Below are 13,661 nucleotides of genomic sequence, written 5' to 3'. Positions count from 1 at the left end.
TCAATAGGCAAAGCAAAAGCCATGCACACAAGCAACGCAAAACAAGGAGTTCATTCACCACTTCCCATCAGCAGGCAGGTGTTCAGCCACCTCCAGGAAAACAGGGCTCCATCATGCGTAACCGTTACTTGAAAAGAAAAATGCTGTCACTCCAAACTTCCACCCCTTTGTCCTTCTTCCCCCAATCTTTATATACTGAGCATGACGCTGTATGATATGAAGTATCCCTTTGGCCAGTTTGGGTCAGCTGTCCCAGCTGTGTCCCTGCCCATCTTCTTGTGCAGCCCCAGCCTTCTCACTAGCAGGCCAGCATGGGAAGCTGGACAGTCCTTGACTGCTTAGTAATATCAGTATTTTATCAACATTTTTTCGTCCTAAATCCAAAACATAGCCTCATACTAGCTTCTATGGTGAAAATTAACTCCATCCCAGCTGAAACCAGGACAATTCCCATTTATAGTCAATGGATGTATAAACAACACAGTCATTGGAGTGTAAAGAGCAATTCAGATGACTAAATATCTGTTTTTGGATGAGCTGAATAGCTTTTTAGATTATGTTGGCTGTGTTGACTAGGTATCCACTTGCTTGGACAGCCAACTAAAAATACATAGGCTTCTGCAGTTAGATCTTGGTGAACTATAGAATAAGTATTTAAAAACATAAGACACATCTTGCATGCTGTGTGGAATTATGAAAACAACTGGGGATGTTCTCGAGTCAAATTATTCTAATGTATTATCACAGAAGCGCAGGCAGGTATTTAAGCCTCTTGCAGGAGGCACACTTCCAGTGCTCATTGCCTTGTTTGACGTCATCTCACACCACAAAGAACGCATTCCTTCATGCATGATAAATTGTGCTGTAGTTAAAATACCTTGAATGCTTAAGAATTTTATCGGTGCCGTCAAATAAAACATCCTCCTCATCTGTGGCATCAAATCCTCTGAGGCTCTGTGTGGTATTCTAGCTGGGTGAAGTTAAGAGGAGAATGTGTGAAGAAGGAGCCCAGGGGTTCCTCACTCCCCTCCAGACAAGTGGTCGTCACAAGGCCAGCTGTCTGTGGCATCCTGGACACCTGACACTGCCACAAGGAGCTGCTTTTGTACAACTGGAGCCACATTTCATCTCAGGGAGAAAAAATCCTATCTGATGTAAGGTAACTGGTGACCTAGTACTTCTTAGGAGGGAAGAGCAGTCAATAACAGAGCACCACCATTCTTCCCATTAACTAAAGAGTTAAACTGGTTTGAAGTATATGTTCAAAAATCTAGACAACTAAGGCTCAATAATTCAATTTCACAGCTTTAGATCTTGTATGCTACTCCTTTTTGACACCGTGTCTTCCAAACGCAAACATTAAACAATAATGATAGGATAAAAGACTGTTGGCTGGAAATGGACATCCTTGCCAATATGCTCATAATTCTTATTTTCAGCAGTAGGGGTACTCTGGGACTCAAGGAAATAAGCTGGCACTTTAATTAGTGTTCAACTTTATACATATGTAAGTGCCTGTGTCTGCATTGGGGTCCATCTGCAGAGTGTTTCTGTGGCTGAGTAGGTTTGCAGAAGGGAGCTGAAGGAGCACTGTCAGGGGAAAATTCTGCAGCATCTCAAATTAAGAGGTAAGCTGTGAGTCCCTGCAGATTTTAAAGGCAGAATCCTAGATAACTAATACATTTAATTAGAATAAAAGCTGAGAAATGCACCATTCTGGCAATAGGTTTTCCACTCAGCAAGTCTTGCTAAGTGACTATATTAGTAATTATTATTGATTATTGACAATAAGTCAATAATTCTTATTGACTTGCATTCAAAACAGACCTCTAACACTTATTGAGTAGACCTATTGATCTGATACTTCTAGAGGATCACATCTTAATTTTTGTATCAATTTGACAGACCAACATAGCAAATCCAAGACTGCATTTCCCACATCTGCACCTCTTCTAGGAATACACAGAGAGATTAAATTTTATGCCAGTGTATCAATTCCTATCTGTAGAACTCAGAACAAGGTTTTTCACAACTGATTAATAAAATCATTTGACCCTGACAATGACCAAGAGAGACATACTCAAAATCACTCAGCCTTCAGTTAGCCTTACCCCTCTGACCCAGAATCCATATATTGGCATCAAGCCTCTATTTCCCCCTCTCACACACACCCTTCATGGTGCCTCTTTCCCACGTTCTCCACTCTCTCTGGTCACTCCTGATTTTGGCTTTTAGGGTCTGTCTCTCTCCCCAGCAGGTTTCCCTTGCCCACACCCCACACCACACTGCACTCCCCGGTCTTTTCTTCAGCCCTCTTAGTGCCCCTCTGGGCACCTCCTCCACACTTTATGCAGGGAAATGATGTCCTTTTTCTTCTTGGCAGCCTCAGGTCCATCTATTTTACCACCAATTCCTTTTTTTCTTGCTACTGGCTCTCCAAAGTGTAGCTGCTCAGCTGGATGAAAAGTCAGCCACATTCACTGAAGGTCCAAACTGTGAACGCATGGGCCAGACATTCAGAGCTCAGTGTAAGACTGTCTAACTAGTTTGTTTTTCTGACACTGTTAAAACATCAATACCTTCTGTGTTGTTATTTTTCTTGTAGTGTTTTTTATAATTTGTGAAGTCTTTTATCATTCCAGTTCCATCACACATCATTTGACATTGAATGGTAACAGCTACAGAGAAAAATGAGATTTTAAGCAGTGTTGTTTTTTACTAAAAACTAATGAAGTTTTAGGGCTGAATAAAGCTAAAGAAAAATATGGTTTTAACCTCTAAATTGTTATAATCTGAACTAAACCATATCTGACAGCAGAGTAGAGACAGTATCTGTATATTGCAAGAGGGCCAACAGTTTCATCATAACAAACTCATATTTATCTTCTGAAGTACTTGTGCTCATAATTAAACCCTCAAACTTAAAAAAAAATTGTGAAATGTACAATAAGAATTTAACTGAAATAAACCATAAGACTATATCATGATTAGACACAGAATAGTCACTGTGAAATGAAAAAAAAATAAGAGAAGCTCCAACCTTGTATTGTTTTTACCATTAGACTAGAAAGCAACTCTGCATTCAGAACAACACCAAAGTTTCATATGTACAAAAAGATGAACAGATAAATGACTGAATAAAACCTGGTAGCCACTGGAGAGAGGTTATTTCTCATTTTTGTTGGTCTGACTGTAAAGGTGATTTTGATCACGAGTGTAAAGAATGACCAAATTCACCAGAATCTAATTTAATAAGTTTAGGTTCATGAAGAGTGTACCATCTACCAAGTGCTGTTCGCACCTTACAAGGTCCCAGTTTGCCACCATATTTTAAGGTCTTTCTCTGCCGACAGCAGTCCTGCATGTGCAAGAGCACCACAACCGCGAATCGCAGGCTTTCCTTGTCTCCTCTGCGGCGGGAAAGTGCAATTATCCCCACGGGGTCAGTAGGAAATTCCCCAAGGGATGAGTGTAAGCTGTGCATGCACATGTTGGGAGAGGCAGAGGCTCATCAGTAGGACTGTCTGTCATACAGCATCAAAGCCTTGAGCTGCTGTGCATTCTCCTCTATAAAGCCCATCCAGGGGACTTGGGACAGGATTTCACAGAGGATATAGAAATGCTTGAAAATAACCTCGAGGGAATGCCCTGAGGAGCTCCCGAAAAGGAGAATAAATACAAGGGAAAACAAGTGGAGAAGGCAACTTCAGCAGAACAAATTTCATGGCAATCTGTATCTTAATTACAGTCCCCATCCACCACAAGATTTGTTTTGAAACATGAAACTCTGTCAGATGATCAGTGTTACAACTCCCACTCTTTCTCATCCCTCTGTATATCTGCTAGGTCAAAAATTGTAGAAAGCAGACCACATCTCACCTGAAATATCAAAGCTGTGCTGAAAGTTGCTGTATGCATTTCTAAGAGAAGAAGGAAGCTCAAATTGCAATACCCTTCAATGAAATGCCTTCTAACACACCATAGACAATCTACTCAATTCCTGAGGTATAAAAGACTATTGCACTCATGAGGAAATAATGTAAATGCCCACTTTTTGCCTTAAGTCTTTGTCATTTTACCATATATTAAAACAAAACTTACATTGTAAGGAAATCTCCATAGAATACTCTATGTATTGCCCATCCAAGCTGAAAAAATGTTGCAGCCATTAAAGCAGAAACGGGAGAAAGAAGCAGTTGTCCATATGCTGCTATTAGTTTATACTTTGCTCAGCCTGAAGTTTACAGTCTTTTTCCATATTCCCTCTCTCCATCTAAGATTTTAAATTTTTTCACTGACTACAAACAAAAAAATGACTCAAGCACATTGCATGCAAATCTACCACTTCAGTGGAGAGAGTATGCCTGCCTACAGTCATGATGTTGTGGAATTTCCAAGATGCAAGCATATCAGAATACTTTCAATGTAACATTAACACTGAAGCTTTGGAAAAAAGGATCAGTATGGGCTCAGAGGGGGTTGGCTTTTGCTCTCTCCCCTGTTAACTAAGACTTTGCTTCATTAGTAATTTGATCTTGCTGGTGAGAGAAACTTTTTTTCAGCCTCTCCTCCCGTCCCAGCTGGCACAGGGAGGTTGGGACAGCAGCACCACCCTGGGATGGCAGATGAGGGATGGAGGCTCACAAAAACAGGATAGACCAGGCAGTGTCTTATGAGGCAAGCAATTAGTACTGTGGATACTATTATGCCTCTCTAGGAATGCCTAATCATTTTAATTACTTATTGAAGATTATTTAAATGTTGTTATTAATAGTCTTGGTTATTATATTTAGAAGTACAACATCAACATGCTATTAATATGGTGGTCTTTGCTAGTATACATAACTTGGGAGCAGATATCTATACTAAAGTCACTTGAAGCTTTAAAGTAACACCAAGAAATTTGTAACAGATTTCTGTGAAAGAAAGATGGCTCTGACAACACTCACACTGTATTGGCCACAAAGAAACTAGCAATATACTAAAGCAGAAAACTAGCATAAACTAGATCAGATTTGTGGATGGATGCCTGATAATCTTGACGAGAGACTTCAATTCTGTCAGCATCTTCTGCTTCAGTGTCTCAATCTATGAAAATGATTCACGATCAAGATTTTAATACTGAGGACTGGGGGAAGGAAGGAAAGAAGGAAACCATTTAATTTCATTATTCATCAACTGGGTGATAAATTGTGGAGACGAGGGATGTGTAGTATTTTGATACATACCCTGTGCCCTGAAGACTACTTGTATAAGACTTCTCTTCCTAAAAAGTAGGTTGATGTAAAGGGATTATTAAAGGAAACCAGAAAGAGGGGAAAAACAGTAGCACAGACAGGTGACAGCAGTTGATTTAGATGGGAGTTGCACTCTGCAGAAACTAGAAGCAATTCATAGGAAAGTCATTATAACCCCAGAACAAACATAAAGATGAGCTTTAAGAAAGCCCTCTGGAAGTCAGACGTAGATGAAAAAGCCAAACCAATGTTATGGTCCCTGCCACAGTGACTGGGAAGTGGGAAATGCAGAGCGTGGAACTGGTAAACTGGTGTATGATATCTACCTGGACTTCATACCTTTGAGCACACTCCATAGAAAAAGAGTGTGCTGGGCTCAGGCATCAGTGGATCTGCTGGCATCTCCAAGATGCTGGCTATCACACTCACTGCAGCAGCAAGGTAATTCCCTAGTAGCTTTTTGTTGCTCATCTTCAAAAAGATTTGTGTCTTCTGACGTGACAGAAAGTCTGAATTTACCTGGGTCTTGTTTTCTCTACACTGCCTCTTGTTCCTGTGTACTTAGCTGTGAACAGCGTGAAGTGCTGATTGCCTCTATGGAAATGCTTTTTCTTGCTCCAAGAGAGCTGTGTTTTCCGGTAGTGATGAATAAGGAGCTACAACTAGTAGGAGCAAGTCAAACACGTGTAAGTCCACAATGCCCTACTGATGGCATTATGATTTTAGAGTTTTAGAAGAAACAAGATTTTTCATATTTATTTTGTTGGTTGCAGCTAAATGACAGTGAGGTGAGAAAGGATTCAGGAAAATCTTTAAATCAGTGTGTAAAAATTAGAATTCAGATAAAATTGTTTGAAATTCTTTCTAGTTACATTATAGAAGAATTAATAAGAATGCATAACTTTTGCTTCTAGATGCATGTCGTAGACAGATGCTAGACAGATTTAGACAGATGCTTTGTCTATATCATATCTATGCTTGTCTGGGTGTCTGTTTTTAAACAGAGAAGCAAGCAATAAGAAAACCAGCTACAATCACAGAATTGAATTTTTTTAGTGAAGGACACTTGTTCTCTAGAGATGTATACAGCATGAACAAACACTCTAGGATGGGGTCAATTTAGGTTATCTTTGGCCACTGGAAGTTTGTCACCTAATGCGAGATAGCTGGCCAAGCTCAGACTACAGTTCAGATCTTCCCTCTCCTAATGTTGCCCAGACACCTAAATTTTAAATGTAGGGCTTGTGAGATGACTTGGCTAAACAAAATATTTCATGTAAGCACATTCTTACAATTTTGCCGTAATGAAAAGATGGAGGATGAAAGAAAGGTCCAAGAGTCAACTTCATCTACTCACTTGAAAACTGTAAGGAACCAAGCAATCCCCTGCTGACTGCAACAAGGATCTCTCAGCGATGGGGTATGAAAGGAGTGAGGGTGTAGTGTGTGTCTTCTGGTATTTCACCTGAGTGATGAAGGGAGAGTGCACTATGCCCACAATAAAAGATTATATCAGTGCCAGATGCAGGAGTGTCACGTATATCAGATTGTCTCTTCCCCAGTACAAGTAGTTTTACTTCACTAGTAATCTTGTCTCTGGATATTGAAATCTCAGTATGTTTCCAAACCAACTTCATTTATTTGCAGTATGTCATCTGGTATATCAAATAACTTTTTCTTTTACTGTTGCCAAACAGAAGTTAAATTAATTTGTTCTTGTAGGTAGAGAATTCCATTCAAAAGTTGAAAGGCTTGTTCTCTGCATATTCATAGCTTGTGACATCTAATTCTTTTTTTAAGGACATTACTGAATTTTAAATACCCTTTGTGCCTAGAATTTGTGAATCACTTTCTTTTTGATCAGTGCTGGTTTATAAGCATTCAGCAAAGTTTTCTGTACTTCATGGTTTGCATGGTGTTTCTTTTTTGGCTGTTTTTTATATGTTTTCTAATTTGCTTCTTTTACATAAGTCATTGGTCAGTTCCTGCAGTTTATCCTTGGAAATAATGTGGGCTTGCACTTGTTTAAAAAATGTAATACAAAGACATGTAAGAGACATGGGAAGACAAATTAAGAAAATGTAATGGACAGACCTCTTGACCTGTCATGATCTTTGGTAGTGCTTATGAATAGTCATTATATTAGGGTTATTTTTTTCCCATTTCATCTATTTCAGACTCTACTACATTTTCTTCTTCATCTGCACGTTCTTACCAACAGGAAAAAGACTACTGGTATGAGCCAAAATCTGCAAAGAACTGTGTCCTTTTAATATCTCCTGGCAAATCTCAGGTTGGCATCATTCTGCCTGTGACATCTGTGAAAAACAATGAAGAGCAAATTCTCCATTTTCAAATAATTTCCAAACCTATTTACTGCTTACATACTAAATGGACAGCATTATGAAAGGAACATTTTAGATTAGAGTTTGTTCTTCTGGTGTCACAAGTGAGATTGAGAGCATGCATTTTAAAGAAGAGTCTAATCATTTAGACATATTATCTTATTTCACCAGGCTGCTGCACACCTTGAAAGGCTCAATGAACAAACAGGCACCTCCTACACCATAGCCCAGCCTAGCAGACCTAACAAAGAGTACGTCTTGTCTAGCTGGTAGCAGCAAGACATCCACTGGTACTCTGCAGTGGATGAGCTGGCAGAGGAAAATGCAATGCTCGATTTGTCACCATTTTCCATTAGTTTTTGCTCACTCTGCACTGCTGCTGAGTGGCTGTTCAGAGCTGGAATAGCTCCTGGTGCTACTCTCCATTGGAAGCAGAACTTGCAGGAACGGAAAACAGACTGGTGATCGCAGTAGCCATACAGCACAGACCCGCCAAGCCGGACTGATTCCAGTCATATTGTGCTTCAGTGAAAAATTCCTATGTATGCTTATATATGTACACATACACACACAAATGGTTTTGCATTAAAAAACCCCACTGAAATAAAAAAGCCCTGGGCATGCAGATCAAACAGCTAGTCCAGTATCCTAAAATTGTGCTGGAAGGTTACTGCAATTTCCTTTCCAGACATCTGCCACATCCAGCCTCCTTTCTGAGCAGATGAAAACTGAGAGCCAAACGATGGTGGAAAGTTGCAAGGGCAATGTAGTTAACACTTGCCCCATAGAAAGAGAAAATGTGATTTTATCAGCACGAACGTATTACTTGGGCAGCAGCCGCAGCACCTCAGGGCCAGCACTGCTCTGAGCCAAGGCTCTAGCTGCAAGAGCATCCTGGGAGAGACAACAGTGGAGCTACTGCTGGAAGAACTAGCTGAATGAAAATGGGCAGCCTACTTTGGTGAGGAAACAGGTGCTTTTATTGAAATGTATGAACAGCAACATTTGTGAAAGGAGGAGGTTGAGTTACTCATGGCTGAAATAAGTCTATTCAGCCTTTGATGGGAAAACTTTTGTCCAATACATTATTCACTGGTATTATACAAGCAACACTGGAAAGAATGTGTTTAGTCATACCGTCTTGAAACTTGGTGTCTGCTAATACAGAATGCCAGATTTGATCCAACTTTTGAGAATGAATGAGACCATGTGAATTGTCAGAAGCCTTTCTGTGTGTACTGGATATAAGGGGCTATGATAAACACCACTCACACAGCTTTTAAAGAATTACTTTTTCATTTAAGAAATGTGGATATAATATTATTACAGCAGGGCTGTGGGGAAATAGGGGTTTGTGATGTAGCCATTACCGGTGACCAACAATTTAGAGATATCTCAACATTAAGCTAGCTGTTGTGTGAGTTAAGTGAAAAATTTGCCCAGAATAGTCTTCAGATCATAGCTTGAAACTTGCAGCTTTTCTTTTAAAGTGTTTACAATTCTGGCTGAACATCTATGTAAATGCAAATGTTTACAATAGAACTGCAAGCGAGACACACAGTGCAGCATTCATTATTGAGCCATAATAGATAAAACCACTACTGCAGGATTGTGCATGACAAATATGGATTTATATAGGTGGATGTGATTAATAAAAATGACAAGTTCCATAAACACACCAGAAAAGTAGTGGGTTTTACACTATTTATGGTTAAAGTTGTCCCTGCAGAAACAATACTTCTATTGGTGAAATGATTGCCGTGTTCAAAGTACACAACACTAACTACATCAGCAGATACAGAGGCATTGCAAGGCATCTCCAGGGGGAACTGGCATAGCACTGATCGGGAAACTTCTACATCCATTCATACATGCCTGATAATTCCTGTCCCTTTCATTACCACTTCCTTTTGCACTAAACTCCTGGGGCTGCAGGTTAATCTTGAAAAAAAATTCTGTCATGCTTCCGGATGCAATAGTAATGGAAACCTGAACACATTTCATACACATCTGTAAATATTGAGGAGGAGTTAAGTTCCTGACTCACACATCATATATTCAGCTCTTTATAACACTGCAATTTGAAAATCCATCTACCCAGTCTCATGAATCATTCAACTATTCTTTCTCTGTAGCCCAGACAAAATTTAGTAGGGGCTCTCTCAATGACTGTGACTCACTAACCCTTTTTTTCCCCTTTTGCTGCCAATGCACTCATTTAAAAGTGAAAGATCTGATAACAGTTTTGTAGGGTAGCGTGTGAATATTGACTGGAAGGACCTGGTCACAATGATATTGCTGAGGTCTGCTACCATGAAGTATAAACACCAACCAGCTCACTGGTTTAATCTCTGACTGAGACAGTGTGTTTGCAACGATAAAGTAATGGCTACACATCTCCTCACTGTGCATCACTGCTGGCTCAGCTCGTTAGCCAATCTATATCAGCATCGTGATCTTGATGCCAGCGTGCTACAGAGGTTTACGGCAGCTGAAGACCTGTCCTGCAGAGTGCCGTTCCAAGTGGTGATGAGGCAGAAGGCAGAATGTGCTGGGACTCTCTTGGCTAAATAAGGTGTTCACTGGTGTGTGGGTAATTTGAGATTTTATGGTGATTGGTGGGAAGATGAGAGATGGTTCCTCATGCCACAGTTGGGTGATTTGGGGAGTAAGCAGTGAAGTGGGAGAGCCACACATAGAGCTCTGGTCTGCCAGCTTCAAAATAAACATCTCTTCTACAACACAGCAGAGTCCTGAACCAGATCCTTTATACCCTAAACAAGATAGATCTCACTAATCAGCCAGTGAGATCTGCCACCAGCTAAGAAACAGGTATTTTAACACATCAGATTTTGTGAAAACTTTTAGTGTAGAATGAAAACAAAAATGAAACACCCCCAAATAGAGCCAACAACCAGCTCCAGACCCTCATGCCTTCCCCTGCCTTGGTGCAAATCAACAAGTCAGTCGTGTTACTCTACACTACAACCAGTGCAAAAGCGAAAATTAAGTAGTCATGTGCTTACTAGTCATGACTAAGTAATACAGAAGCGAACAAGATATCTTACCCAGTTTCACAGCTGGACCATGACAATGCAGAAGCTTTCACAAAAAACTGTAAACAACCACAATTATTTCAATCCAGTCCTTCATTCTCTCAAGACATCTGCCACCTTTCACAGGCTTTTCTGTGAAACATTTTTAAGTCATAGGCTTGTAGCAAAATACGAGTTTTGATCATGAACTGGATTCTCTCATGAATTTTGGCTTTTTGAAGCTTTTGAAATAGGCTGCTTTGACAGCCTATTTGCATAAAATATCTCGTCATTAAAATGAGGGTGACAAAAATGTTCATCAATTTGTTTTTCACCAAGAACATTCCTTAAGGCATAGAAACAAAGGTCAGATAAAATTCTGAACTCCACTTCTAAAATATTCACTGAGAAAGGAAAATACTTGGAAATGTACTAAAATAATAACAGTGTGCTAAAAATACAAAATTTCAGAAATTGCTTGCAACATTTGTGAGAGTTTTAATTGAAGGCAAATCAACTGTTGCAATGTTTACTTGAATTTTGTTTTGTGCAATTTCAGTAATACAGAACACCCATTTACCACTGCACCTCAGATCAGAGAGATTTCATACAGACCCTCCATCTTCAGAAAGTCAGATCGTACTTCTTATTGGTTCTTTATTACAAAATCATGTGGCAGGTCTGGTAGGTGGATGGGTTGAAAACTCTTAATTAATATATTTTGATATATATAATAATAAATGTATTTATACTGGACACTGGAAGATCTATGGCAGAGCTTAGTTTCATTTAGTTTGGTCTCTGAAACTCACTTCCAACTTTGGTCATACACAAAACTTATTATTTTTCTATTCAGACCACTGTAAATCAGGGAGAAATATCTTTAATGTAGCCTAAAAAGGGTAAAATAGAGCCCATCATTTTATAATTTCACAGTTGCTGTGTTAACATAAAAAGAGAAGTTACCTCATTGCTTCAATTAAATGCCAAATTGTCTAAGGAAAACAAATAGACCCTGATGCTTAACACTTTTTTGACATGAATATTATGATTGCCAGCTGTTAGGCAGTGAAAATAACAGATTGTTGTCACCTAAGAAGTGCAAAAAAGGATGTACCATGTAACACTGTTCCAATTTATTTCTACTAGTCTCTTATTTCCCCACCTCTCTTCCTCCTTCTGACCTTCATGCAGATTTTGCAAGTAAACAAATTATTCTTTATTCTCAGCCTTTGGTTTTGTGACCTTTCCCTGATGTTGTTGTGTGAAGCTGTCGTACTAGATTACAACACTTTTGTGTTCAGGAACATTGGAGCACTGGAGAACTAAAAAGAAATTGAAAGCAGCCAGGAGGTTGTTATGGGTTGTATTTAAAAATTAAAGACCATGACAAACCATACATCATGGTATGAGGTAAAAACAAGAAAAGGGTAGAATGAGAAGGATATAGGACTTCTGAATGGCTGAGGACAGAAAGAAAACACCTAAAAAATCCTTTTCAGAGCCAGATTCCACCCTTGGATAACAATGAAAACTTTTCAGAGATTTTGAATAGACAGAACCATGTAATCAGAGATGTGAAAATTGCTCTGCTCTGTCAGAAGAAAGCAGCCCGTCCCTCAAATGAAATTCACTCACCTGTGAATGATGTGGTATCTCTGTAAATAATCCAGGGAAAGTGCCAGCTCACAAATGTACAGCTTAACAGTTCCTTCATTAAAGTGGACGTTCTGCTGCAAATGATAACGCAAGTCGCCTCCAAGTAAGAGATCAACCACCATGAACATGTCTTCCTCATCTTGAAAGGAATACCTGGAAGAAAGAGTTACAGCTGAGATCTCAGGGTCAGTGATGCAGCCACAGCCATGCCCCGGGGTAGCTCACCGTAAGTAGATTTGTTCATGGCAAGTCCATGATTTGCTCAAAAGGCATACACTGATTTCTCACTGCTGTGGTCCAATCCTGAGACCAGACTTTGACTGTAGTGGGACTCTCTGAATACTCCAGGCAAGCAGAGCTTGAACTGCTACTGTACTACTATCTTGTTTTAATCATAGGTTAACAACTGAATATTGATAAAATAGTATTTAAAATACCTTTCAGGTTTTTACATTTTTAAATAACCATATACTCCTTCAGCTAACAAAATGGCTTGCTAAATAGCAGCGATAAAATGGAAGGCCTTGAAACACACTTGGTATTCACACACATACAACTGTAGTTCAGTGCCTATGGAAAATATCTTGGCAGTGTCGAGAGCTGCTGTCCTGGGGGTATTTTCCAGATTCAGTAAATATACACGATGTTCTAATAGCTAAGCATTTTCTATAGGTTGCAGCGTAGCTCCAAATTCAATAAAAAATAAAACTGTAATTTTACTGCCTAACATTACATATTTTTTTCAGTCTGTGACTTATATCTCATAAAATGACAGTCTTCATGGTTACTGACTGAATTCTTCTGGACCCCTTCCCAGAACTGCCTGGTGAATACTCTGAGGACCAAACTCTGATCTGATTTAAATCCTATAAATCCAAAGGTGTAGCCAGCCAATGTATAGTGTATATATAGTGCTTGGGCAAGCAGGAATTTCCATGTGTTTCTACTTACCTTGGCTATGCTGCCATTGCTCTGTTTATTTCTGATCTGAGTAAACTGACAGAAACGCTCTGGTTTTCATTTTGGAATGCAACTGTCTAAGGCACAGTATTTTAGATTTCCCCAATGGGGAATGGTGAATACCTTATTTCTAATGTGAAGTCACTTAGAAATGGTTTTAGAATTAATTTTGATGTGAAATTATATTAGCTTATACCAGTTGTGGTTATGAACACATTGCAGAGAGGTGATCCACAATGATGGTGCCTCTTCCATCACCTTTTCCCCATGAGGTGTGTAATATATGTTGGCTACAGATGTGATTCAGTTCTCCTGAAATGTAAAATATATGCTAAGGCAATGAAAAAGAGTGGGTTTCCAGAAAATCTGTGCCCACCATTCCCCCAAAGGCAGAAAAGTCTATATTAGATTATTTTCATTGACAG

At 39.4% G+C, this 13,661-nt stretch overlaps 1 protein-coding gene across 2 annotated transcripts in view; it reads right to left on the bottom strand.

Annotated features, from left to right (window-relative positions):
* Positions 1-13,661, bottom strand: part of STK32B (serine/threonine kinase 32B) — a gene marked incomplete at its 3' end in the record, with an annotated part of 181,610 nt that overhangs the window by 75,893 nt on the left and 92,056 nt on the right. For both annotated transcript variants that reach the window (XM_081999696.1, XM_081999697.1), the window contains exon 4: positions 12,256-12,429. In XM_081999696.1, coding sequence (XP_081855822.1) covers positions 12,256-12,429 — 174 coding nt within the window. The remainder of the gene's footprint in view (positions 1-12,255; positions 12,430-13,661) is intronic.

The sequence above is a fragment of the Phaethon aethereus genome (assembly GCF_964289735.1).
Source record: "Phaethon aethereus genome assembly, chromosome: 4".
NCBI lineage: Eukaryota > Metazoa > Chordata > Aves > Phaethontiformes > Phaethontidae > Phaethon > Phaethon aethereus.
This window is presented reverse-complemented; position numbering and strand designations above follow the sequence as displayed.